The sequence below is a fragment of the Eschrichtius robustus genome, chromosome 7 (genome assembly GCF_028021215.1).
Source record: "Eschrichtius robustus isolate mEscRob2 chromosome 7, mEscRob2.pri, whole genome shotgun sequence".
NCBI classification, from domain to species: Eukaryota; Metazoa; Chordata; class Mammalia; order Artiodactyla; family Eschrichtiidae; genus Eschrichtius; species Eschrichtius robustus.
In genome coordinates, this window is record NC_090830.1 from 138,449,787 (window position 1) to 138,475,803 (window position 26,017).

General features: G+C 52.7%; 2 protein-coding genes across 5 annotated transcripts in view; one reads left to right on the top strand and one right to left on the bottom strand.

Annotated features, from left to right (window-relative positions):
* The window catches only part of PPP2R2D (protein phosphatase 2 regulatory subunit Bdelta), a 43,555-nt gene extending 39,493 nt beyond the window's left edge, over positions 1-4,062 (top strand). For all 4 annotated transcript variants that reach the window (XM_068548767.1, XM_068548768.1, XM_068548769.1 and 1 more), the window contains one exon: positions 3,234-4,062. In XM_068548767.1, coding sequence (XP_068404868.1) covers positions 3,234-3,513 — 280 coding nt within the window. In that variant the 3' untranslated portion in view covers positions 3,514-4,062. The remainder of the gene's footprint in view (positions 1-3,233) is intronic.
* A 6,838-nt stretch (positions 4,063-10,900) lies between these two features.
* Positions 10,901-22,668, bottom strand: BNIP3 (BCL2 interacting protein 3). Its single transcript, XM_068548772.1, has 6 exons — positions 22,491-22,668; positions 15,313-15,463; positions 14,893-14,977; positions 13,618-13,727; positions 13,378-13,530; positions 10,901-11,917 (listed from the first exon to the last, which is right to left on the bottom strand). The coding sequence occupies exons 1-6, from the start codon at positions 22,534-22,536 to the stop codon at positions 11,872-11,874; spliced, it is 591 nt and encodes a 196-aa protein (XP_068404873.1). The 5' UTR covers positions 22,537-22,668; the 3' UTR covers positions 10,901-11,871.
* Positions 22,669-26,017: the final 3,349 nt, after the last annotated feature.

Genomic DNA, 26,017 nt, shown 5'->3' on the forward strand with positions numbered 1-26,017 from the left:
CTGAAGATGAGAAATATTTTAAGAAGAAAGATCAGGAGAGATTATCCAGGATTCAGCTCAGAGAGCCAAAGAGGCAGAAAAAACATGGAATGTTGGAAAACACGGAGGGTCAGATAAGGTCCAACGTAACCTAAGTGGAGAGAAGTGTCCAAATTGGAGGATTGTGGAGAAGTAGCAGTTAAAGTGTCAATGGCCAGGAATTTTCTATAACTGATGAAACACTGAATACACAGATTCAAGAAGCACAGAAATCCACATCCAGATCATAATGAAGTTACAAGGCACCAAAAACAAAGAGAAGATCTTAAAAGCAGCCAGGGGAGAAAAGACCCGTTGCCTTCGGAGAAAGGGTGTTCAGACTGCGGGCAGACTTCTCGGCCCGGCAGTGGAAGCCGGAAGGTACTTTGATGCAGTGTGTCGTGATCCCTTCTGACTCGCTTCCTAAAATTGTGTCCTGAGATAAATGATCATGCAGGAATATGCCTTAAACAAGGCCCCAAACCCAGACAAAGAAATCCAACTACATTAAGACTTTAAACTTCTTTGTATCATAATGAAACAATGGAAATAAAACCCACAAAAGCACATAAAATTAACAAAGAGATAAATATCCAGAATATGTGAAGAATCGTTAAGTCAGTGAGAAAGTCCTAACAACTCATGAATGGGAATTAACAGAAATGGGGGGGAAATGAATAAAAACAGTCATCCTCATTAGTAATCAGCAGATCAAAGCAACAGGGACGTCCCTTCACATCCATCAGAGTGACGGAAATGTTGGGGTGCGTGGAGGTGGAGGCCAGTGGGCATGACCACTGCCCCTGCCCTTCTTCTGAGGCTCTCTGGCAGTGGCCGGGTGGGCTGGGAACCTCTCGAACATACAGACAAGAAAACACGTTCCAAGACGTGCCCTGGAGGCAGCTGACCCATGCCGGGGTTCCTCCCTGGGCGCGCGGACGAGGAATCGTCCTCTGTTCGTGGTGTGGACCAGACGCAGTGCAAGCCAGGGTTACAGCTGCACAGACCTGTACGCGATCACACAAGTGACTCATCTGATGTCTAGAGCATGCAAGACGGTTTTGTTTTTAAGACTGTGTAACTGTTCAAAGGACAACCGTGTACAGGAATGTTCCCTGCACGGTTCTTTATGCTTCGCGGTAGATCTGAGATATTGCAAAATACGTTTAAATTACCCATCCCCAGCACATCCAGAAGCTTTCTGGTGGCGCCTGCCTGTTCCCTCGCTCCTGCCAACATGCCCTGCCTTCCTGCCTGGAAGCTTGTGTGGAGTTGGGGGCGGGGGCAGGGCTAGGTTTTTGCCACCATCCCAGTCACTCTGCCTGGGACGGCGCTGCCCGGCAGTTAAGTTTTGCCCCACTTTGTCGTGCTTCTGTGTTTCGCGGTGTTCCCACCTAGGCAGCACCTGGCCAGGTGCCGGGGAAGGCTCTCATTCCCGCCGTGTGGAGCAGTGGGCCGGGGGGACATCCACGCCCACGCAGGTGCCATCAGGACTACTGAATAATAGTAATAATTGTAATAAACGGCATGAAGGTTGGTCTGCTTTTATTTCTGTCACGCACCAGCACCTGTAATCAACATTGATAATAAAATACTCCTTCCCGAAAAAATTCTTTCATTGGTCTCTGTTCTGAATAATTGCTGCCGTTAAGTTTTTTTATATATGTATATAAATTTATTTATTTATTTTTGGCTGTGTTGGGTCTTTGTTGCTGCGTGCAGGCTTTCTCTAGTTGCGGCGAGCGGGGGCTACTCTTGTTGTGGTGCGCGGGCTTCTCATTGCGGTGGCTTCTCTTGTTGCAGAGCACGGGCTCTAGGCACGTGGGCTTTAGTAGTTGTGGCGCACGGGCTCTGGGGAGCAGGCTTGCGGGCTCTAGAGCTCGGTCTTCAGTAGTTGTGGTGCACGGGCTTAGTTGCTCCGCGGCATGTGGGATCTTCCCAGACCAGGGCTCGAACCTGTGTCCCCTGGATTGGCAGGCAGATTCCTAACCACTGCGCCACCAGGGAAGTCCCTGCGGTTAAGTTTTAATAACACAAATGTAAGCTTCAGATCAGCACGTTTGTTGCTTATCCTTTTGTGAACATCGTGTTCTGTGTGGAAATCAATGTGGGCAAGTGCCAGTTGCTGGCGGCCCCCCTGGGCCCCACTGTGTGGCCCTGCTGCGTCCACCGCCACACGGGCCCCTCCGTCCCTGAGGTGTGTGCATTCCAGGCTTCAACGGTACAGGTGAGATAAGCCAGGAGAGCTTATCTTTTTTTGTGGTGTGAGGTTGTAGATGAGGTTAATCCAACGCTGGAGGATTTGCACAGTGGGCTCAGCCCTGCACTGTGTGAATGAGGCAGCACGCGTCTCGTGGGGCCTCAAGACCCACCCCTGATGATGCGGGGATGGCCCGGGAGCCCAAGGTGCCAAGGAGGAGGCTGCAGGACACTCTGGTCTTACCCCGCCCGACAGGCCTGCTGAGGCAGGGGCTGGACGCACACGGAAGCATTTGCCAGCAACCAGCCACTCTCCTCTTAGCTGTGTAGAGAGACCAGAAGTTTCCACCAGTGTGATAGAAGCGCGTCACAGTGCTGTGCGCTTCAGTGGAGACGTGGGAAGCCGCCACAGCCAGCCTGGAAGGGAAAAGACCACGGGCGCTGCTGCAGCGTCTGGAGTGTCGGGAAAGAAGGCCCCGGCTGTCTTGCCCACTGACCCCGTGTCTGAGGCCCCTCCTAACTATTTATATACCTGTTACTTCACGAGAAAAACGCTTTTAAGATTAAAATGAACTTTAAAACCTTGTCTGGTCAGTCGTGAGCGAAGATGGTGACAGATCTCACGAATGTCTTTTGAGCACGTGTGGAGCCCTACTGAATCAGGGACAAGGCGTAGGAGGTTAATGAGACCGTCCCCCGAGCCTGCGGCAGTGACTGTGTCGGGGTTTTTACCTTGTTTGAAAGCACATTAATGTAATTAAAACTATAAATCCCTTACTTTTTTCCGTTGTATTTATTTTTATGGATAGGATTATGTATACGAAGTTTAGGAAGAAATTCTCACTGCATCTCTCTCCTGACCATTATCATTTTTCATTTCTTATTTGTAAAAATGACCCTGCTGTGTAGAATTGGGGGTAGGAGAGGTAAGCAGCTCTATCCACGCGTCCAGGGCCGGGCCGGGCTGGGGGTTGGGGGTAGCCACTTAGAAGTCTTCCTCTCCTTGTTTTGAGCAGTGCAATCATGACTGGGTCCTACAACAACTTCTTCAGAATGTTCGATAGGACTACATGGAGGGATGTTACGCTGGAAGCTTCCAGGGAGAACAGCAAGCCTCGCGCCAGCTTGAAGCCTCGCAGAGTGTGTGCAGGTGGGAAGAGAAAGAAGGACGAGGTGAGCGTGGACAGCCTGGACTTCAGCAAGAAGATTCTGCACACGGCCTGGCACCCAGCGGAGAACATCATTGCCGTGGCTGCCACCAATAACCTGTACATATTCCAGGACAAGGCCAACTAAGGAGGCAGCGGGACCCGCGTCTCGTGCAGAATCGCGCCTGGTCGTTCGGTGCCAGAGGACAGGCGACATCCTCTCCGTGAAGAGCAGGGACGCCCTCCTGCCTCCGCACAGACTGCACGGGCTGGCCGCGCGGGTGCCCGCGGGCTTCTGCTTCAGCAAGGTGAGCCCTGGGTGTCGCTGCTCAGGTGAGAAGCCCGCTCGAAGCAGAGTGATGGACAGGACTCAAGAGGCCATTGCTAAAATAAACGTATTTATTGAAGTCTGAGCCTTCCTTCCAATTTATAGACCAAAAATTAACATCCACGAGGAAAGTTGACAGATTCAATGTCTCCTCCTGTCCAGCTCTCCTCCTCCTCCGCTGTCATCCTGGGGCCTCCACGTGCGCGGCTGCTGCCCGCCTTCCCTCAGCCCTTCTCAGCCCAGGCGGGGCCTCGGCCGGCGCGGAGATTCGGCCGAGCGGGCTCAGGCCGCTTTACTCCCATCACGCCTCTGGTGTAACCGCCTAATAAAAGCAACACACTCTAAAAAGTGTTTTTAAGTCCAAAATAAGTATCGTCTTTTTATTTGATTCAATTGCATATAATGAAATTATGCAGAATTCAACTTTAAAAATCTTTTGTCCTTCGTTAACAGAGTGGTGGAACGTGTGCAGTACTTCAAACTCTGAACGTATGTATTCACAAACTTCCATAACTTTTTTGTTTCTGTAGAAATGGTACATCTGACACACCAGGTAAGGTCTGGAAAAAGCCTTAACTGCAGCTGCCTCTGAGAAAGAAAATCCCAAGGAGTAGTAACAGGATCGCTGCTGAAAAAGTAACACGTGGTTTAAAGTATGCCTCAAATTCACTGCAGTTGAAAACTTACGTGCTTTTTTAACCTTTTTAAAAGTACTTTGGGGGAAGGGTAACATACTTTTTAAAAACTGCTGGAATTATATGCATGCCAAATTTCATACTGCATTTCAAGCAGCAAAAATTAAACAATTTTAATTATTATGTAATGCCACCAGTACCTTGGTGGTTTACTTTAAAAGTAGGTTGATATCCGAAATCAAGATTTCCTAAGACAAAAAAATACAGAGGTAACAACACTAAGTGATTGGAGCTTGCGGCCGTGAAATTTCACACAGGAGCCCGAGACCCAGTCCTCCAGGGGACGGGACAGCTGGGCTCACGTGCTGCTCTTGAAATTAAGGTGTATTTTGGTCACTGGTGATACGGAGATGCAAGAACAAATGTCTTGTCAACTCATTCCCCTGAATTCATGTTAACAGGGTGCCACGTTAGCTCACGTTACGTTGGAAATAGAGAATCAACAAGTACGTTTATTTTCATTTAAAGGTAATTGTTTTACTGCGTATTGGTTGACGCAGTTCACAAACCTGAGATGTGGAACAGAGTTGTCTAAGTATCAGTCAACCCTGGCCCTTAAGGTAAAGCAGTTCTAGTAAGATGGGGTTGTATTTACTTGTTCAGCTTTTTGACCAAAAAGTTTAATAAATTTCAGATGTTTAACCAGATTTGTACTATGTAACTGGACGACTTTTTTCCATCTTTCCTTTAAGACGTATTTCCTACCAAACAGGAAACCAGCCTTCTGCCTCTCAGACGGCCCCGGGCAGGAGGCGCGTGCGTGGTGGCTGCTGCCGGCCGGGCGGGGCTCCCTGTGTCCCTGGGCTCTTCTCCCCCGAGTCGGGCAGACGCCCCTCAGAGATGCTGTTGAGAAACGTGTAATTTAAGAGGTGTCTAGCAGTTTCTTCCGTGTCTTTTCCATTAGACACTTCTGATTCCATTTAAGCCTTTTTCCCCTCCTGATGAGGTAAAAATCCTATGGGTTTCAGACTTGACGTTTATTTCTTCTTCATATTCTTTGTTTAAAAAGTATCTGTTGTATTTCTTGTTCTTCCAAAGCTCTTACCCCTTTTCTCCTGTTTAAAGCTAGAGAAAGCTAGAGAAATTTTATCTGTTCCTGAAAGGTAATTCTGTTGAGTTTTCATCGTTCCTTAGAATTCTGTGCTCCTGTTTTTCCTGAAGCTTTAATGCTGTCTAGGTTGATGGCCTGGGTTGGATGAATACGCTTTATTCGTGTGTGGATTTAGACGTGCACTTTTTAAAGAATAGTGGCGGTTCTAGAAGCCAGTACAGGACAGGACTCAGAGTCTGATTTTAAACCGTCCGCCAGTCGTGGGCGTTCTCAGGATGAGCAGCAAACTCCCTCCCCCGTGGAGCTGAGTAGCCGTGGCCTCACAGCCGGGAGCCGGCCCAGACTGTCCCCTGGTCAGCGTGGTGGGGTCCAGGCCCCGCGGGCCGAGCCCAGGGCTCTGGTGCTGCGTGGCCGTCTGAGGAGGAACTGTCTGCACGCTTTTGTCAAAGGGGGTCCAGGGTTGGCACTGAGGCTTTTTCTTCTGAGCGCGTCCGGCACCCGCGGGCAGAGGCGGGTGTGCAGACCGAGCCGGGGCAGGCCGGGCCGGGCCGCGCCCCTCGTGGGGAGGACGGGGCTCCGCGCTCCGAGTCCCGGTCTGAGACCAGGTGCTGCCCCGGGGTCATGATGGGGCAGCGGGGGACAGTCCTCCCATCAGGAACTGCCCACTGGGTGCTGTGCCGGGAGAAGCTTCCGCAGGCGCTGGGGGGACCGGAGAGGGAGGGAGGGGACGCCGCATGGGGCCCACCCCGCCAGGGCTTCTCCATGGGGGTGTGGACGGGGTGGGGACAGCGGGGGGTCAGGTGGGGCCTGACCGGTGCGGCCCACGGGGCTGGTGACAGCCCTCCTGTACCGGGCGGGCCACGGGCAGGCACCCGGCACGGGCTCCCCAGAACCAACCCAGCGGTGCTCGCGGATGGACACGCCACAGCGCGGGGTCACCGGGGTCTGTGTCCCACCCGAGCCCTTGGTGGAGAGCTGGTGAGCAGGGGGGTGGAGTGCCACCTTGATCTCTTAGGAACCGTGGCAGCCCTGACATCACGGGGAAGGGGGAATTGGAGACCTCAGGGTCTCTGCTCAGCTGTCACCCCTCTCGTCCGGCAGCCCCTCCCTTCACGCCACCAGCTGAGTCCCGCGAGGGGCAGAGTCACGGCGGCGGGACGCGGGGGGTGGGGGACGGGCAGCTGAGATCACAGGAGTCCCGGCCGGGGTGGGTGGGGGGTCCTGAAGCATCCAAGGCGACAGCCGCGGCCCAGCCTGACCCCCGCCTCTGCGCCCCGCCCCAGGACCCGCAGAGCCCGTCCCGGGAAGGTTTCCCTCAGCTGCCCCGCGTCTGAAGAGTGAGGGCTGGGGCTGGGGCCCACAATCTCCTGCGACCCCGTCAGCGCCCGGTGAGGAACTGAGAGGACTTGCTGGTCCCATTTCCCTGCTTACCCTCCGGACGGTGACGCCCGCAACCGGAACCTCAGGTGAGTCTGCATCCTGGGCACATCTACAGGGTCCCTGGCACCCCAGGCAGGATACGGGACCTTGGCCGAGGCCAGGGCTCCGGGCGGGACCCCGGCTCCTGTGGTGCTGGTTGTGGAGGCCAACCCTCACCAGGCTGCTCCGTGTTCCTTTGGGGTTTCCTGTGTGTCCTGAGACGATTCACTTGTTTGCCCCAGAGTTTATTAGCAGTAAATTATCTTTGTATATCTTGGGACATCTTTAAAAGATGTGTGTTCCGGGGACTTCCCTGGTGGCACAGTGGTTAAGAATCCGCCTGCCAATGCAGGGGTCATGGTGGTTCAAGCCCTGGTCCGGGAAGATCCCACATGCCATGGAGCAACTAAGCCCGTGCGCCGCAGCTACTGAGCCTGCGCTCTAGAGCCCACGAGCCACAACTGCTGAGCCCGTGTGCCACAACTACTGAGCCTGCGCTCTAGAGCCCGTGAGCACAGCTCCTGAGCCCGCGCACCTAGAGCCCGTGCTCTGCAACAAGAGAAGCCACTGCAATGAGAAGAAGCCTGCGCACTGCAACGAAGAGGAGCCCCGCTCGGCGCAACTAAAAGAAAGCCCATGCACAGCAACGAGGACCCAACACAGCCAAAAATTAAATAAATAAATACATTTATTTTTAAAAAAAAAGATGTGTGTTCTGTAAGGATGGGAAGCTAATTTGTTATTCCAAGAACTAACTTTCAGGGAAAATTTGTTTTCTAAAATCTAATTATCTGAATGCAGCGTAACTCTACAGTTCTTATGAGAAATGTTGTGAGGTTGTTTTTGGTTTTCTTTTTTGAGGTGTAACTGACACAACTATATGAGTTTAAGGTGTACAACATAATGATTCAGTATTTGTGTATGTTGTAAAGTGACCACCACAGTGAGTCTAGATAACTTCTGTCACCACACAGGAAGTTTTTTTTCTTGTGATGAGAACTTTCAAGGTCTCTCTTAGCAACTTTCAAATACGTGATAGTTATTAACTATAGTCACCGTGCTGTACATCTCCAGGACTTATTTCATAACTGGAAGTTTGTACCTTTTTACCCCCCTTCTTTCTCTCTCCCTCTCCCTCCCCACCCCCTTACACACAGACACTCACAAACACACATAAGCACACACAAATATACATAAACACACACACACACACACACACTCACACCTGCCTCTGGCAAACACCAATCTAGCTACAAGATTGGCTTTGTTTTTCTAGATTCCACATATAAGTGAGATCATATGGTATTTGTCTTTGACTTGCTTCACAGCATAATACCCTCAAGGTCCATCCACGTTGTCTGAAATGGCAAGACTCCATTCTTTTTATTGCTGAGTAATGTTCTGTTGTATACATGTACCACATCTTCTTTATCCATACACCCACCAGTGGACACTTGGGTTGTTTCCATATCCTGCCAATTGTAAATAGTGCTGCTATGAACATTGGTGTGCATGTATCTTTTCAAAGTAGTGTTTTCATTCTTTGGATAAATACCCAGAAGTGAAATTGCTGGATCACATGCCAGTTCAACTTTTAATTTTTGGAGGAACCTCCATCCTCTTTTCCATAGTGGCTGCACCAATTTACATTCCCACCAACGGTGTGTGAGAGTTCTCTTTTCTCCATATCCTTGCCAATACTATTATTTCTTTTCTTTTTGATAAATGTTTTTTCTTACTTTAAGTATTAAACTGGTAACACCTGTACAAATTTCAAAAATCTTTAAAAGGATTATAGCAAAGTGTTGCCCCTTCCTCTGAGCCTGGTGGTATTGATAACTCTTGTTAGTCTTGTCTTGGGCCACACTTTTTCTTACTCAAACACAAACATGACATATTCCCATCTCCCCGTTTTTGCACACAAGGTAGCAATGTGTACACACCTGCATTTCGCTCTTTCCACCGCACGGTGGTCCTGGCTGTGTCCCCACAGTTTGGAGGAAACATCCAGCACCACGAGGACACAGGAGCCAGACTGGGCGGGCATTCCTCGTTCGCCTGGGGGATGCTGACCTGCCGGTCCAGGGATGCTCTCTGAGTTAAAAAGATACTGTCTGTTTATCTTACTTTTGTAACATTTTATTTGGAAATAATTTTAAATCAGTTGCAAAAATTGTAGAGTTCCTGCCTGCCCTTCACCCATCACCCAGGTTTAATTAACACCACGTAAAGCGGGTGAAGTCACCCCACAGTACTTGTAGCTCATCCACAAACCTTCGTGTTTGTTTTCCCAGTTGTCTTTTTCTCGCCCGGGATCCACGATGCATTTCATTGCCGCATCTCTGAATTTATTTATTTATTTATTTATTTATTTATTTTTGGCTGTGTTGGGTCTTCGGTGCTGCACGCGGGTTTCTCATTGCGGTGGCTTCTCTTGTTGCGGAGCATGGGCTCTAGAGCGCAGGCTCAGTAGTTGTGGCGCGCTGGCTTAGTTGCTTCGCGGCATGTGGGATCTTCCCGGACCAGGGCTCGAACCCGTGTCCCCTGCATTGGCCGGCGGATTCCTAACCACTGCGCCACCAGGGGAGCCCGCTCCGTATCTTTCAATCTCTAACAGATCCTCATTTCCTCATGACCTTGACCTCGGACAGTTATTTTGTAGAACCTCCCCCAATTTGGGATGGCTTGATATTTTCTCATGACTAACCTACAGTTACACATCTCTGCAAGAATACAGAGATGTTGGGGTCAGGAGGTCCACGGTACCCTAGGTTCCCTTGGCGGTAATTTCCTGGGGAGGCAGTGACACCGGGCCCACGTCAGCAGCTGTCTGCCTGACGGTCACTCGTTCCCTCGTCCCGTTTATTAATTGGATTCTGTCGGGAAGAACTGTCCCTTCCCCCACTTACTTGGTCTCCCTCAGTGTGGACTTGGGGATCCTGCTTGGGTCTGGTGACAGCCCATCACCACCAGGAACCTGTTACCAGGCTGACCCACTTTGAGCCACTGCAGGTCCCTCAGGTTGGCTCCCTGTCCTTCACCTCAAGCATGGCCTCACCTCCTGGCACCGCAAATGTTCCTTATGCTGTCCTGGAATTCCCACTTTTCCAAGGAGCTCTGGTTTATGGGAGAATGGATTCGACCCCAGGATCGGTGTTATTTTAATCCAAAATTGTCTGGATGATATTAAATATTCTGTAAACTTGCTATTCCGTGAATAAAATGAATGATGGTGTTATTTGCATTAACATAAGGGGTGTGTGGAAAGGCTGTCACCATTCTGCTATCCTCTTGCCCAAAAGATCAAAACAAAAATACATACATAGTCACACATTTTAAAAGAGTCAAACGTCCACTGTAATGTTGCAGTGAGAGGGGAAAACCTTGTGATCGGCTGCAGCAGGCACTTCCGGCCACCATCACGCAGCTTGGCCTGTGCCCTGGGGAGCGTCAGTGACAGAGCGGAGATGGAAGGAAGGATACGTAACACGGAGGAAAGGAATAGAGTCATGATCCAGCTAGAAGACGAGAGAGAACTCAGATTTTTAAAAGTGAAGAAATCAGACGAAAGCTATTGGAATCAGTCATAAATTAAAATTGGTGCTCCAGAGAAGGAAGGGAGCGAGGCAGGGGCCGGTGGGGGTTGGGGTGGGGGGGGTGGCAGAGATTACACTTAATAGCTTAGAACTCCCCAGACCTGGGGGATGCCTTCTATGTCTCAGTGCACAAAGGCCTTTGTCATGGGCCGGGTCACCTGAGTGATGGATTCACAGAGCTGTCCAAGGGGTGCTGGCTCTGAGGACACTTGGCCTTGCTGGAAGGTCCTGAGTGCAGCCTGGTGTGCTCGTGACACTTGAACCACCAGCATTTGCTGTTAAAAGGGAATCATCCCCTTGGCCAGAGTGGGTCAGTGGGATGCAGGCTTAACGTTTTAGGGATAAATTACATAAAGAGTCTTGATACCATTCCATCATCAGCTGTCTCCAAATGAAAGGACTGTAGGCCTCTACCTCCAAGGTAATTGTTTAAATACAAACAAAGATTTTAAAAATTAGAATGTTACATTTATTTAACACAACCGAATTTAGTCTGGAAAAGTGAAACAAATACAACAGCATTTATACAGTGTATCAAAGGGGCAGCCTTTAAAAACCATGCAGTGGGGATACACCTGGTTTAATGAAAAAGCTTGTGTGACGTTTGGTTTTAAACCATATGTAAATACCGTAACCAAGTATTTGGCAAAGATTCATTTTTTATCTATTTCCAGGCTTTTAAAGTAGACACAGAATAGCTTAGAATAAAGCTGATTCTAAGAGCACACAAAAACTGAACACAAACAGACTAAATTTAGCAATCCCGAGAGCAGAGAGAAGACGCTGATCAGCCAGTGGGCACTGTCCAGGGTGGTGGTATCAGCCTCAGCGGGACTCCCTGTGCTGCACAAGGTGCCGGTGTGGGGACCACCTGGCCCACCCGTGCTGCGGCCTGGAGCCTACGTGTCACGTCACAAAGAACCACCAGCGCAGTGAGAGCTGAGCGGCGTCTGTAGTAGATGGATGCATCCACTTAAATATGGTCTACAACGGGGGGTAAGGCCACAGTGTTTATTCGGGATAAACCCTCATGTAGTCCCTTTTAATGTCAACGGTACTCGTTCTTTCAAAATACAGTGTTTAACTCAATCAAGGTTGCAGATAATGTGTTAAAATACTACATACATCATGGATACGTTAAAATTATTTATACTTAAATATAATATCCGAAGAAAGATTACCACCAAATTATTAATAGATATTAATCCGTGACAGGCGTATTACTTTATCCCATAAGTATGATTATGGGAGAGCATGGTCTTAGTGTCTTTATTTTACTGAGTTAGGAACGTGGCATTTACAGAAGAAATGACACAAGTGGTGCAGCCACCCAGGGACCAAGGCAGCCTCCTCTGTACGCTGTGCTGTGGACAACACACATCCCCACTACAGGAGAAAGCTGGACGCCAATTCTTCATCAAAACGTGCTGGTGGATGTTGTCAGGCGCCTTCCAATGTAGATCCTTAACAGAAAAAGGAATTGGTAAGTTAACGTGGTCTCGCAACTCCCGGGCAGGTTTGCACAGCTGAGAAGGGGCAGCTGACGCTGGTCCCAGCATATCTACGTTAAGGGGACTGGCTCTCTTATACCCACGGTTAAAACCTGTGTTTTATTCTTCCTCAGTGTGTATACGTTTCAGCATCTAATTTAGAAGCATCCAGTTGTGCTCTAACAGCCCTTGCAGTGGATACACTCAATTCAAGCACAGAGGAGAGGATTCTACCCAACCTGAAACGCTCTTACTCCCGTCACTGTTTTTTGAACTGACCACACGCTGCTAGAAAGAGTCGCCTGCAGGACAGGTGATATCGCCAAGTTTATCAGCACCAACCTCACAAAGACCCCTGCTGAGCAGTGAAGCCCACGCCCCCAGGAGCCCAGAACTGAGGGGCGTAGGCATCAGAGGGCTGTCCGGGCAGAGGGGGCTGGGGAGGATGTCTTCAGGAGCCTGCAGCCCAGCACGGGGAGCTTCCTTAGAGCAACTGGCGGCGTGGATTTTATTATCCTGACCACTCTGGAGGCTGGTGAGAAGGGCAGACACCCCTGTTGGGGGCTGGCTGCAGAAATCCATCTTGACATGAAGGCCTAAACCTCAACCCGGCAGACCCCCACAGCATCTGACTGCTAGTTCTGGAGAAAGCTCCAGAAATCAGTACCTCCCTGCGTGAGACTGGCAGAGTCTGACTCTGAAAAGCAGTGTGCTGAGAGGGAAGGCAGAACCGAGAGGGAGAGGCCGGGGGCCTGGCCCCGCCAGGGAGCCCTCTCCCCAGGCAGGCAGGACCGTGGGCTGGGGCTCAGGAGGTCGGGAGGACTCCGCTCTCGCCTCCCAGAGCAGGCGGGCTGGCGTCTCCTCTGCCGCGTTCACGGAGCCTGCGGTGGCACCAGCCCACGTCAGAAGGCCATCTTGACGATCCAGATGTCCAGTCAGCTGCAGCCACAGAAGCCCATCCCTCCGCACCAGGACCACTGAGACCCCCCCACCCACCTGGTCAGAGGCTGGGGAGGGGCCACCGAGGGCGGCCTGGGGCTCCGCTCCTCAGCACCGTCTGGGCTCAGTGTCTCCACGACCCAGGCTGCCCCTCTGTGTTCCGCACGGTCGTCAGAACGGGCGCCCTCTTCTCTCTCACTGCTGAGTGGACGCCAGCAGACACGTGCAGCCCGAGTTACCGACACTGCCCCTCCGCAGCCACCCCGCAAGGAGAGAGGCTGATCTGCACCTGCGTGCAGCGGTCCAGGTCAAGCAGCCAGACGAGCGCCCCTGCGCGTCAAAGAGGCGGGTGAAACCAGCCTCTGCTGCCGGACACTCGGGGCAGCGCTGCCCCGGCTCACGGCTCTGGGCTCTGTTTCACACGCCCACGTCGCCCGTGCTTCTAAGACCTAGAAGGACCCCACGCTGTGCCGTCCACACGGCGAGTCACTTACCCCAACCCGATGGCCAGCAGGTGGGACAGCAGAAGAGACGGCAGAAAAACTTTGAGAAACTCTGCGGAGAAGATGCCCCCTTTCTTCATGACGCTCGTGTTCCGCATGCTGAGCGTGGGCGCGCGCTTCGGGCGCTTGAAGAGGAGGAACTCCCTGGGGGAGAAGTGCTGGTCAGCGGAGGCGTGCCAGGCATGCCGGGCCAGCCGGGCCAAGGAAGGCCCCCAGTGCAAACAGACTCACTTGGTCGGGGGGACGTTTTCCGGCCGGCTTGACCAATCCCAAATCCAGTCTGAGTTTTTCTTCAAGATGCTTTCGACTTCTTTCCTTCTCTCCATATAGTCTTCCTCAGACTGGGGTAGAGCAGATGTTAAAAGAAAGCCGGCCTACTACACCCACAGCAGAAATCTCACCTCCCACCCAAGCATCAGACCAGCAAGCTGAGCTCGCAGCCCAGCCAAGGGGGGAGGCGAGGGCCGCACCCCCCGGCTCTCCTCCCTCCTCCACACACATCACCGGGCTGAAGGCCCGACTCAGACTCGAAGAGCTGCAGACACTGCCCCAAGGAAGCGATGCCGAATGAGGACAGACGTCCAGAGATGAAAACGGAAACCATCTAAAATGGCCCAAAACAGGGATGTGCCTAAGCAAGCAGGATACTGCAGGGCAATGAAAGCGACACACACTTTCGAGTTAAACGGGAGAGAAAAACACCAAACACTTGTGTGCACCCCTGATTGCAGCTACATTTTGTAAAGTACATAATACCCTCATTAAAGAGCTTTTCAAGTTGGATTATAGGTGCTCTGTCCTACTTCTCTACATTTGAAAAAATCTGTACCTGATCATCTAATTCCTCCTTAAAATCAGGGGGGAAAAAAATTAGTTCAAATTTTGGAAATACTCTAATAAAACACGGTACCAAAACCAACCAAACGCCTGGGCGCAACAAAGCTGGGGGTGGACCCCACGTGTCTGGGGGCAGGCCGGGCGCCGCCCTTGAGGAAGCCTGAGCACCAAGGACTCCTGGTTTCCTTGGTGAGGGAGGCCTTGAGGGGAGACCAGCACGGGCGGGGGCAGGACCAAGTGGTACTGACCGAGCCCACAGTTCCTGACAGCTTTCACAGCGAGTCGGGGACCCACGGGTTCCTAAAATACACTCCCCAGGCATCACGACCGGAAAGGACCTGGCAAGGCCGCACTGGCCCCGGCCCAACCGAGGCCACCGGAGAAGCAGCACATAGGGCCCCAGGCTCTCTCCCACCCACACACTGCCCAGCAGACAGACCCGCCGCCTGGCTCCCAGCTCCCCTCCCACTGGCCACTCCCAGTGTCTCCCTGGACAGCGTGTGACGGCAGAGGCACCCAGGCCGCACGGCCTACCCAACCTAAGCCCCTGCCACTTCCGGTCCAGCGTGAAAAGCGGGGCGTGCCCCCCCCCCCCCACTGCTTCTGAGGGCTGGATTCCACAGAACTTCGCACAAACAGATCACAAATGTGTGCACGTGCACACCTTACCTGGGAGCTGTTCTTTTCTCCAAGACTATGTGTGTCTGTCTCAGAAGCTCTGTTAGTATCTTGTGGGGTCTGTGAGCGAGGTGGGCTTGGGGAAAACACAACATGTTAACCTTCTTTCCACCAGAAGCAAAACCCCACAGGCAGGGGCCAGCCTCCAGGGCCCGAATGCTCCCGCCAGCACCTGGGGGCAGACCAGGGCCAAAGCGTCCCTCCATCTCTGCAGCTGAGCTCTGATGCCCCGCAGTCGACAAGCAGAAGCAGGGGCCCAGCACCACACAGGCAGGCCCCAGTCGCTTCCTCCCACCTGAAGGCAAAGGGCCCGCTGTCTCGGGAGGGCTGGGCCGAGGCTAGGCAGGCGTTCGCAGCCGCGCCTGCTCCTGCCTGGCCTGCCAGCGCTGCGATGCACACGCTTACGCCCACCTGTCACAGTGGGAGCTCCTGGAGCTGCTCCGTCCAGATTCGTGCTGGGCATCCAGCAGGATTTTTTCCATGTCGCCATTATAAATAGAAACAGAGTCTGGAACACTGCTCCCGTTCCCATTACTGCCAAAGTGTAATTCCACCCAGGAGCCTGATGGGGATAAAAAAAGGACATGGTTGCAATTTTCCACCCACTCTGGAGTCTGGTCCTAACAAACAACGAGCTCACCCCTCCATTTCCAAGACACGCCGGGGACTCGCAAGGAACCGTCGCCTTGAATCACGCTGCAACACCCTTGAGGCCCATCTCTGGCACCTGCATTACAGTGACCCTCCCCAGGGACCCTTGGGAGCCAAGGCAGTGCACCTGCTGCCACTCCCAGACTACCTGCTCAGTCAGTGGGGTCCCAGTGACCAGGACACTCTCCTGCACTCAGCTCTTAGAAAGCAAAGGGTGTCAGCAAGAGCCTTAGGGATTTACAAACTAAGGAAAGGTTTACAACCTATTTACACATTCCAGCGCCACCTTCTGACCCTGAGGGTCCCACAGGATTCATTACCGATTACTGCTCTGTATCTTACATCAGATGAATAGAACAAAGGTAACTAAACCTGATGAACCAGAGCAAGCAAACCATCCCAAGTGTTCATCTAGCCAAGTCTTTACAGCAAGTAAACTCAGCATTCTTTAACTTGAACTGAAAACTGACATGTTATGTATCCACCCAGATGTCATCAAAACAGAGAACTCCTTAGCACCAAGGTCATCTGCTTACCAAAATGTAGCACAAAGCAGCTACCACCCCACATCCTACGAGCCAGCATTCGAAGTTTAGCTTTGTCTCTCCAGCCCCACGACTTGGGAGCTGACTTGATAAATTCACCAAGGCAGCCAACAGCTGACCCGGCAGGCACTCTGCTGCACCAGCCGTGCTGGGCTCCGGAATCGGGAGTGACCGGGGAGAGCCCCTCCAGGGGCACCCGTGAGGGGAGGTGTCCCCAGTCCGGGCACAGCCGAGGTCCAGGTGGGTACAGGCAGGGGAAGAGGTGCCGTCGCGCTCGGCTGTGTGTGTTTTGGGGGTTGACAGGTGGAAGAGCTGGAAGGTGAGATCAACTTCGGCAATTCCCACAGGAGGACAGGTGTGAACCCTAGAGAGTTCCCGAAGGGTGAAAGTACACGTTCTGTGCGGCGGGGCTGAGACACCCACAGGTGTGCGGACAAGGCAGGCGGTCAGGGCCCTGAAGCAACACCTGGGGGCTTGGACCGGGGAGGGGGGAGGGGGGCCCATCCTGTCGTTGCTGTGCCGTGGACCAAGGCTGGCTTCCAGCGTTTCACGGCGTCCCCAGGCTCTCACTTCTGAACCCACACCTAGGAGCGGGGTTCCAGGGTGGAAAAGTTCTAGGCGTACGTTTCATGTATTGCAACGCCACTGCTTTCCGATGCAGCCGAAGCAATGTGAGCATCTTTGTTGCCTCACACTTGGCATCCGTCTTTAAATATAGCTATTCTGTGGGTGTGTGGTGGTGGGTTATATGGTTTATTCTGCATTTCTCCGATTTCTACTGAGGTTGAACATTTCTTCACTTGCTTACTGGCCATGTGGAGAGCATCTTTTTTGAAGTAGCTGTTGAAATCTGCTCCTCTTTCCAAAGGAGCGGTCCATCTTTCTCCATCTAGCTCAATATTCAAGACACAAGCCTTTCTTTTTTTGGCCGCGCTGCGAGACTTGCGGGATTGAACCAGGGCCCCGGCAGTAAAAGCGTCGAGTCCTAACCACTGGACCGCCAGGGAACTCCCGACACAAGCCTTTCTTCATTCGAATGTGTTGCAGGTAACTTTCGCTGTGGAAAGACAGCCTTTCCACTCAAGCCTTCTGGCGAACATAAAAGTTCTTGCTTTCAATTCACTCTTCCACTGCCAGGCTCCGTTCACTGGCAAGACTGCCTCTGCGGTCCCCTCCGCCCCGTCCTGCTTCCAAGCTGGCCACGCGCACAGGTCTCCTGGGCCCAGGACAGTTCCTCTGCTGTGTGTCGTGGGTCCAGGCCTCTCCAGGGTGGGTGCAGGAGGGGGAGCGCAAAGGCAGACCAGACTGAAAACCCCGACCGAGGCTGGTGGTCACTGTACGGCCACTCCAGGAACCGTGACCCAGAGCTGCTGCTCTGCGCTGAAACCAGGGCCCCAGGGGCGCCACACAGCACCACCCGTTCGGGGCCCGTCCCCTACACGTCACCCCCTCCCCTGAGAGCCCGGGCCTGCCCTCAACAGCAGCTTGCTGCAGAATAGGTCACATTCGTCAGAAGACAGCAAATCAAGGGTCCAGGAATAAAACGTAAACATACAGTTTCTACCATGTCCCGCGTCCCACTTGGCTGCTAACAAAAGGATCACCAGTTTTCAGATGTTAACACGCTTCTCACTTTAGCCTCTCACGTCACTTCATGTTGGCCTGGCCCGCACAAGGCAGGCCGGGGTCTGTCTGGGAGCCCAGGGCTCCCTGGACAAAAGCCAGGGCCACTCAGCCTCTGCAGGTCAGCAGAAGCTACAAGGACTCCGTGTCATTCCTGAGACAGCCCGTCTTGACTGGGGACCCTATTCCCACCTGCTCTGGTGGCTACGCAGGGGTTAGGAAAGCCCTGAAGCAAACCACAAGAGGCTCCAGCGTGCGGTTCCTTCACTAGCCCTCCTTCCTTGCCAGGAGCAAGGTGACACCCGGCCCGGCAGCTCAGGCCCCCACGGCATGGGACAGGACCACGGCACCCTGCTCTGGGCACAGTTCCATTTTTCTCAGTTCTAAGTCAGGTTCTGGGCCTGGCTGCCCAGATCACTTTTACTTACGGTGTCTGGCATAAATGGAGTTTGAGGTGCAATGTCTTCTCTGACACCACTTCTGACATGAAATTGGGGCAGGGGGAGGCCTACACCAATAAGCAATTTCCAGCACCGACTGGCTGTGCAACAATTCAGTTTTGATACTACCTGGAGTTAGTGTCAGATCCCACAAGTTAAAGATCTCAGTCCCACAAGACTCCCCACATCAGACAGCCGCAAATGCCTGGTAGACCAAGAATTCAGGGGTTCCGACAACCCCCTCCCTCTTCAATAATTCACTAGAACTCACAGGACTCGGGAAAATACTTTGCTTACACTTCCCCAGTCTCAGAAGGATTACAGCTCAGGAACAGCCAGCTGCACAGGGCAGGGTACGGGGGGGCGGGAGTGGAGGGGGACAGTTTCCATACCCTCTCCCAGGCCCTCAGTGGGTTCAGCAGCCTTTTTCAAAGCTTTTTATAACCCAGGCTGCAGCCCCGCCCCTCCCCTCCCGGCGGGTGTCGGGTGGCAGGTGGCAGTGGGTGGCGGGTGGCGGTGGGTAGTGTGTGCTGAGTTCCCACCCTCGTGCTCCAGTGCGCTTTCCCATCCCCACCCTGAGGCTATCAGGGCCTCGTGAGTTACCTCATTAGCAGACTCAAGTGTTTTCCAAAGGGGCTCCTTATGAATAACAACATCTCTCAGGAAATTCCAAGGGTTTTTAGAGCTGAGCTCTGTCTGGGTCAGGAACCAGGGACAAAGATGAAATATATTTTTCAAATTGAGATATAATGGACATATAACATTCTCAGTTTCAGGTGTATGTATATTATACCACAAGGGCCAACTCAAAACTCCATGGAGACAAATATATATGCTTTTTAGAATCATCTCATAGAAAGTCTCAAGCATCCTTCAGAAAAAAATCCCATTCTGGGGTGTCTACAGCAAAAGCTTTGGGTCCAAAAGCTGTATTCTAAGAAATGATTTACTAAAGGACAACAGTTTTATTATTAACCTGCAGCAACTGGGTAGGGAAAGCAGCTTCCTGGAAAATGAAGACAAGGTGTGCCATTAATCTACTTGCATCTGCAATTAAGATCACTCACCTTTCTAAGCAAGAAAGACGGGATTCAGGTTGCTGAAGGGTAACCTTATAACACTTCCTCAGAATCCCAAATAACCTATCAGATAATTGGTGTAATTAGGCCTCAGGGAAAAAAGCAGGTGTGGAAGCTGCTGATCCGGGCCAGCTGCACCGATTCCGGTCCCTGCCCACAAAGACCTGTAATTTACGCTAACAAGACACAGGGCACGCAAACAAGGCAGACGAGACGGACCGAAAGCCTAGGCTACCAATATTACATCATCACAGAAAGAAAACCGACTAGCCTTAGAGTTAACCCATTTTTTTTTTCTTTTTTAAATCTCCTGTGACCTCCACAATCCTTGGTCCCAAAGAAAATAAAGACCATGTTTTGACTTTGATGACTTGTGGGCCCCAAGATTTGTAACTCAACATGTTATCACCTCTTAGAGCCCTAGAGAGGCTATAGGAATTACCCAAACACATAGCTACTTACTGGGTAAGCCATAGGTGCCATTTAATTCAGCTAAACTCAACTGCTGTTAACTGAGTGCAAGCTAGGAACACATGCAGAAGTGTTAACCGTAGTTCACTGAGCCACTGGCTTGGTTAGTTGGGTGGCGGAATAGATTCCAGCTGTCTCTGATTTACCCAGCTTGAAAACAGAGATAACGACAGCAGTACTTTTTCAACCTGTGGAAGGAACCCTTACTCTATCAAGTAACTTGAATATAGCACCCACACTGTTCATCCTAAATATTCTGCGCAAAGCTTCTCAAAGTTCCTGCCGCCACTGTGGGACCCCAGGCCCTCCTACATCCCAGGGCAAACACTCCCCTCCAGCCCCAGCTGGCAGAGGCTCCACACCCTAGTCCGGGGTAGCAGGTCTCAGCCCTGGCTATGGAGGACCACCTGTGCTGCTTTCCCCCCGTTCTCCAGAAGTCTAACCCAGCGGCCTGAAAATCCTGATTGGGAATGCTGCAATGGAACCCTGGTACATTTATTTTGAAAAAGCCGTAACGGTGATGTCGGGCAGCCGGGGTTGAAAACTACTAGGGGAACGACCTACACGACTATGGGATTAATGAAAAGGTGGAATCCCTGAGGAGAGCCCTGGGGCAGAGCAACTACCACCCTCATCACAGGGCTTCTTCCCCGGGAGAGGTGGGATTTAAGAAATTACTGTTTTTAAAAGCTTCTCAAGTTAGATGGGACAGGAATGAGAGGCTTGACTGACAAGTGATTTTGAACATAAAGTCAAGCAGGTAAGTCATTCAGGTTCCTGGCTCTTAACAGGAGCTGGCAAATTGCACCCATCCTTCTGCCTAATGCCTTCTGTCACCGACGCGCCTGCCTGCCCTGTTTTTCACTTCACCTCTGGGCCTCACTCTGAACATCTGTGAAAAGTAGAGGTTGGGCCAGGATCTAGATGCCTGAAACCCCTTCCCTTCCAAACTGCATGACACAAGAACTGCGAATTCTCTTCCTCTTCATATACCTTCAGCCGCGGTGGGTGCCTGAGACAGCGGAACCCTCTGGCTGCAGACAGAGCAGTGCGTGAAGGGGCAGGGGCTGTCTCAGGGTAAACCAGGAGCACCTTACTGCATTGAACCCCCCCCCCTCCCGGCACAGCAGGGGTTGGGGGGGGTCTTCTGGGAAGTAAGGTTCACATCCCCCTCCCATGATGCTGTGACACGGTATCACAAAACTCCATCTTCTCCCTGCATATTAGGGGTTGTTTATCTGAGGACAAGAAAGGCATATATGACATCTTGCTGCTGGTTAACAGCTTTAACTAGAAGGGACCAGGGGGCCGAGAGGCAACATCAACTTCGCTGTGAACTCAGGGGAAACATTTGGTCCGAGGATACAAGCAAAGGGGAAAAGGTTTGCCACTGTCTGCGGGCTCAGCTACCAAGGCTCTCAGTTCTTAACGAGGTAAACAAGAGGTAATCAAATCAACACAGAGCAGAGGACAAGTGTCGCCCCAGCCACCAATCCCTGCTCGGATTCAGTTTCCCAGGGCGGCCGAGGCCTCACGTGACTCCTCCCACACCGGGCGGCCGGGCAGCGAGTGCCCCGCAGCACGTATCCCGGAGAGGGCAGCCCGGAGAATCCTCGACACTTTCCACTCAGCGTGTAACTGTCTTTTTATAGAATACACAAAACAGAAAAATCTTTTAACCCACGAGCTGGCACTCTGCACTGCCAATGACTCAGCAGTTTGGTCTGCCAATCGAGGACCGAAGATGGAGCCGTTCAGGACACTCCGAACTCTTCCCGACAAATCTGACCCACTAATAAAACAGGCCGTGTTAGAAACTAAGTAGTTTGATAACAGAGCTGACTTTAAAAGACAGTTTACAAAACACTCCTTGGGTCTTTTGTAAGACAAAGATTCAATCCCTTAATCTGTTTCAAAGAAAACAGTCACTGTCGAAATTTAAGCGATTGCAGGATTTTTAAGCTGCGGTTGTAGTTTTAAATTATACAACGCAGTAGACCAAGTCTTGCCTAGTGAAATCTTGTTTTGAGGAATACAAGAAACTAGTAGCTCAAATCCAGACAGTGTAAAGATTTTTAAATCTTAACGAAACTTTAAAATTCACTCTCTAAGGCTTCAACGGCCCTCTCCAAAACTTATTTACGAGCTCCCGCCGCCGCCTGAACTCTTGCTTCAGAGAATAAAGGTCGGCGCCCGGCCCCTCCTCCAACCCGTGGGCCTCGGGCTCCTCACCCGGGCCGGAGGCGGCGGCCCGGGGGCGGCCCCGCGGGGCCAGAGCCGGGTGGGTCAAGGCCGCCACCGGCCCCGGCTTCCCGGGAGGGGGCGGGGTGTATGCACCGCGGCCACGGGGCCTCGTGCTCCCCCCCGCAGGTCAACCCCGAGCTGGGCTCTGAACGACACCCGGACGAGCGAACGTAACTAAGAAAAGGCCGGCCGCGCCCCCGGCCCAGCGTTTTCAGGGCTCTCCCTCTCACGGCGACTCGCCCCGAATCCCGGGACCCCGTCCTCCCCAGCCACTCTGGACCGAGCCGCGGACGGCTCACAACCCGAGTCCACGAGGCCAACCGCAAGTCTGGGCGCCTGCTCGCCGGTAGCGGCACGGAAACCAGCACCGGGCTGCACCTCGGAAGACCAGGCACCGCGCGGGCTTGGGACGCCGTCGGCGCCTCGGTCGCCCCGGCCCGGAGACGGGGGTCCCTCCGCAGGCCCCTCCTCTGCAGGCCGGGCGCCTTTCCCCCGCTGGGCCCCCACACCCAGGCCGGCCCCCGGCCCCCGTTCACCGTGCAGGCTCTCCTCCTGCAGCCCGGGGGTCTCGCTCTGCGACATGGCGACAGGGCGAGGGCGCTGCGGCCGGCGGGTCGGGGTTGGGGTCGGCGGGCGCTCCAAGAGGGAGAGGGAGCGGGAGCGGCGCAGCAGCTAGAGCGCGGTCGGCCCGCGGCTCCGAATGACTGACGCTGGCGGCCGGAGCTCCGCGGATAAGCGGCGGCACCGCCCACTGGCCGTGGGGCGGGGCCTGCGAGGGCGCGCGGCGCGTGCCGCGTGCACGGGTCGGGACGCGAGGAGGGGGCCGCGCGTGCGCAGCCGGGCGGGGGCGGGGCGCGGGCGTCTAGCAGGTGCGCGCGGGACGTGCCGGCACCGCCTGGAAACAGGAGGGCGGGAGGCGGGGCCCGGCGGGGTGAGTCGTCTCCGCGACGCTGCCTGAGGCCTGACTGCGCCCCCTCAGACACAGGGCCGGGGAAGGGACGGGGGGCTGACAGTGGGGCTGCGTGTAGAGTCGGGCCCGGGGCTGTGGCCCGCACCCTGCGGCCGGCGGCGAGGGCGCCCCGCACCTGCAGTGCAGAGACCACCTGCTGTAAATTGGACCGGCAGGAAGTCAGACAGTATCTCTAGCAGCTGGTCCAGCAAGCCACACATCAGCCCCTGGAACAATCAGCCCAAGCGGCCAGGACTTGGTCGCTGACTGACAGCTTCCCCGATTCCTGCCCGTGCCTCCCACTCAGGACCAACCAGAGGAAGCCAAATATGACCAATGTTCGGTCCCCCAACCAATCACCACTTCTAGTGGGCCGCCCCCCCCCCCCCCGGGCCCCGCCTCCGTGGGCCCACCTGAGCCCCTCCCCCGGGGGGCCCCTCCCCTCCCCTCCCCTCCCCTCCCCCGCCCGCCCTGGGTCTCTGCAGACACGCGCACGTGGGTCTCGCCGCTCAGCAGCTCTGAGTCGGAGCCGCCGCTGTGCACGTTTGGGGGCTTGGTTTCCTTTCTGGATGAGGATGCTCCTGGGAGGGGCGCTGGTCTCAGCTTTCTCTCTGGATGTGGAAGCGCCGGCCTTCCTTTCAGCCTCATTCTCACTTGCAAAGCCCCCCGGACAATGCACCTCTGCCTTGGTGCCTCTCCCAGCGCCTCGGTCCCCCTCACCCGGGAAGCTGCCCACGTGGAGCCTTCCAGCCCATGAACACCGTGTGTTTCTCTGTTATTTAGGTCTTCTTTGATTTTTCTCAGCAATATCTTGTAGTTTTCGGTGTACAGGGCTTGCACATCTTTTGTCAGATGTATCCCTAAGTGTTCGTATTTTTATGTTATTGTGATTACTATGGTTATATTTCATTTGGTTGCTCACTGATAACATATAGAAACATACTGGATTTTTGGGTATTGTCGCATCCTGCAACCTGCTAAGCTCACTGAAACTTACAGATTTTCCAAGTCCTCTGAAGTGTCTATAGGCAATTACCTGAAAGTGTTTAAATGGAAATGTTTCTTAGTGCACCAGGTTTTCCCTCCCTGTGTGGAACCCTCTGCAACTCCCAGCAAGTTCCAGCACCCGGAGAACCCCACGCGAGAGAGGCCTGAGGCCTAGCCTTTTGACAGCATCACTGTAAACGTAATGGTTTGCACAGCCCTGAGCAAGCTCCACAGCAATGAAGGGATGCGAGTAGGAGGAGGTGATGGTGGAAGAGGGTGGGGAGAAACTGTTCACAGGCAGATCAATTTTAGGAAAATTTTAGGACAATTTATTTCAAACTATCCTGCCTCTCCCTCCTTGAAAAGTCTTCCTGTGTACCCAGGTGCACCCCAGCTTGAGACCACCCTGCTGACGATATTAACAGAAGCCCTTTTCGTGCTGGCATTGGTGGAGAGGGGGAGCAGGAGGTGGACAGGGCAGGTCTCCCCACTCACGCGCCCTGACAAGGTGGGGAGACTAGGGGGCCGAGGAGAAGGGCAGCGTTGAGGCTCTGTTTTGCCGTCTAGGGGAGCAGACACCAGGAGGTGCTGTCTAAAGTTTATAGAACCAGAAATAGATACTTAGGTATATTATTTTTAAAAAGACCTAAATAGAAAACATGTTTAGTTCCAATATCAAAACTAGGGATAAATCGATAGGGAAATGAGCTAATCTCTTATTTTTCATAAGGGAGTCAGTAGATGCTGTCCTAACTTGAAAAAAGAGTTATTCACATCTATTTTTCAAAGCTATGTTGGTCATTACCTGAAGAACTGTAAGCAAAAGTGGTTAAAAATGGCTGCTTCTCAGGAGTGAGATAAGAGATCTCCACTCTTCATTTTGTGACCTGTATTATTTTGATTTTTCTGTCTGGGTGTATATTATTTTGATTTAAAAATATTCACTGAAGCCATAGTGAGAAGGGGGTGTTGAAAAGACACGGGGGCAGCTGGAGCTCTGTGAGCAATGACGTGGCACTGGGTTATCCCCCAAAGAGTGAAATTCCCACATCCGTGTTAACGTAGATAAATGATTGAATAAGCAAGTAAACGAGGGAAAACAGACAAATCTCCCACACAGAAAAATCCCGAGTAAGTGACATAGATGTTGTGCCCCCAGGAGGGTGGCACGACTCCCCCTAAGCGTGGGCCGTGCAGAGTGACTTCCTCCCAAAGAGTACATTGTGGACAGGGAAGGAGCCACTGGACAGTGAAGACATCTGACAGACACGACCTCGGCCAGGGGGTCAAGGTCAACATCAGCAGAAATGCGTCGTGTTGAGAGTACGTACCCCTGATAGGACGTGATGAGAAGGGCACCTCCTCCATGTCTTCCTTCTAAAAACACACCACCCCAGTTCAGCCACCAGACAAACCTCAGACGATGCCCAGCAGAGGGACATTCTACAAACTCCCCACTCCTCCAATCGTCAAGTCATCAAAAATACAGAAACACCAAGAAACCGTCACAGCCAAGAGGAGCCAAGGGGGACTCGAGACTAAATGAAATGTGGTGTCCAGGGTCGCCTCCTGGGGCAGAAAAAGGATTTCAGGTAAACACGAAGAAGATAAGAATAAAACATGCACTTTAATAATAATACATCAGTATTGGGACTTCCCTGGTGGCACAGTGGTTAAGAATCCGCCTGCCAACACAGGGGTCACGGGTTCGAGCCCTGGTCTGGGAAGATCCCACATGCCGCGGAGCAACTAAGCCTGTGCACCACAACTACTGAGCCTGCGCTCCAGAGCCCCTGCTCTGCAACAAGAGAAGCCACCACAGTGAGAAGCCTGCGCACAGCGACAAAGAGTAGCCCCCGCTGGCCGTAACTAGAGAAAGCCCGCACGCAGCAACGAAGACCCAACGCAGACAGAAATAAATAAATTAAATTAATTTTAAAAAAAAAGAAATACACCTGCAAACATACTGAGTAGAATGATAGCAAATTGAGTTCTAAAGAAGATTAATACATTACAACAAGGAGGGTCTCTCCTGGGAATGTAAGGATGGTGTAATAGTATATTTAATAAAAGATTAAAGAAGAAAAAATATCTTGATCATCTTATGAAATACCTGACAGATCAAAG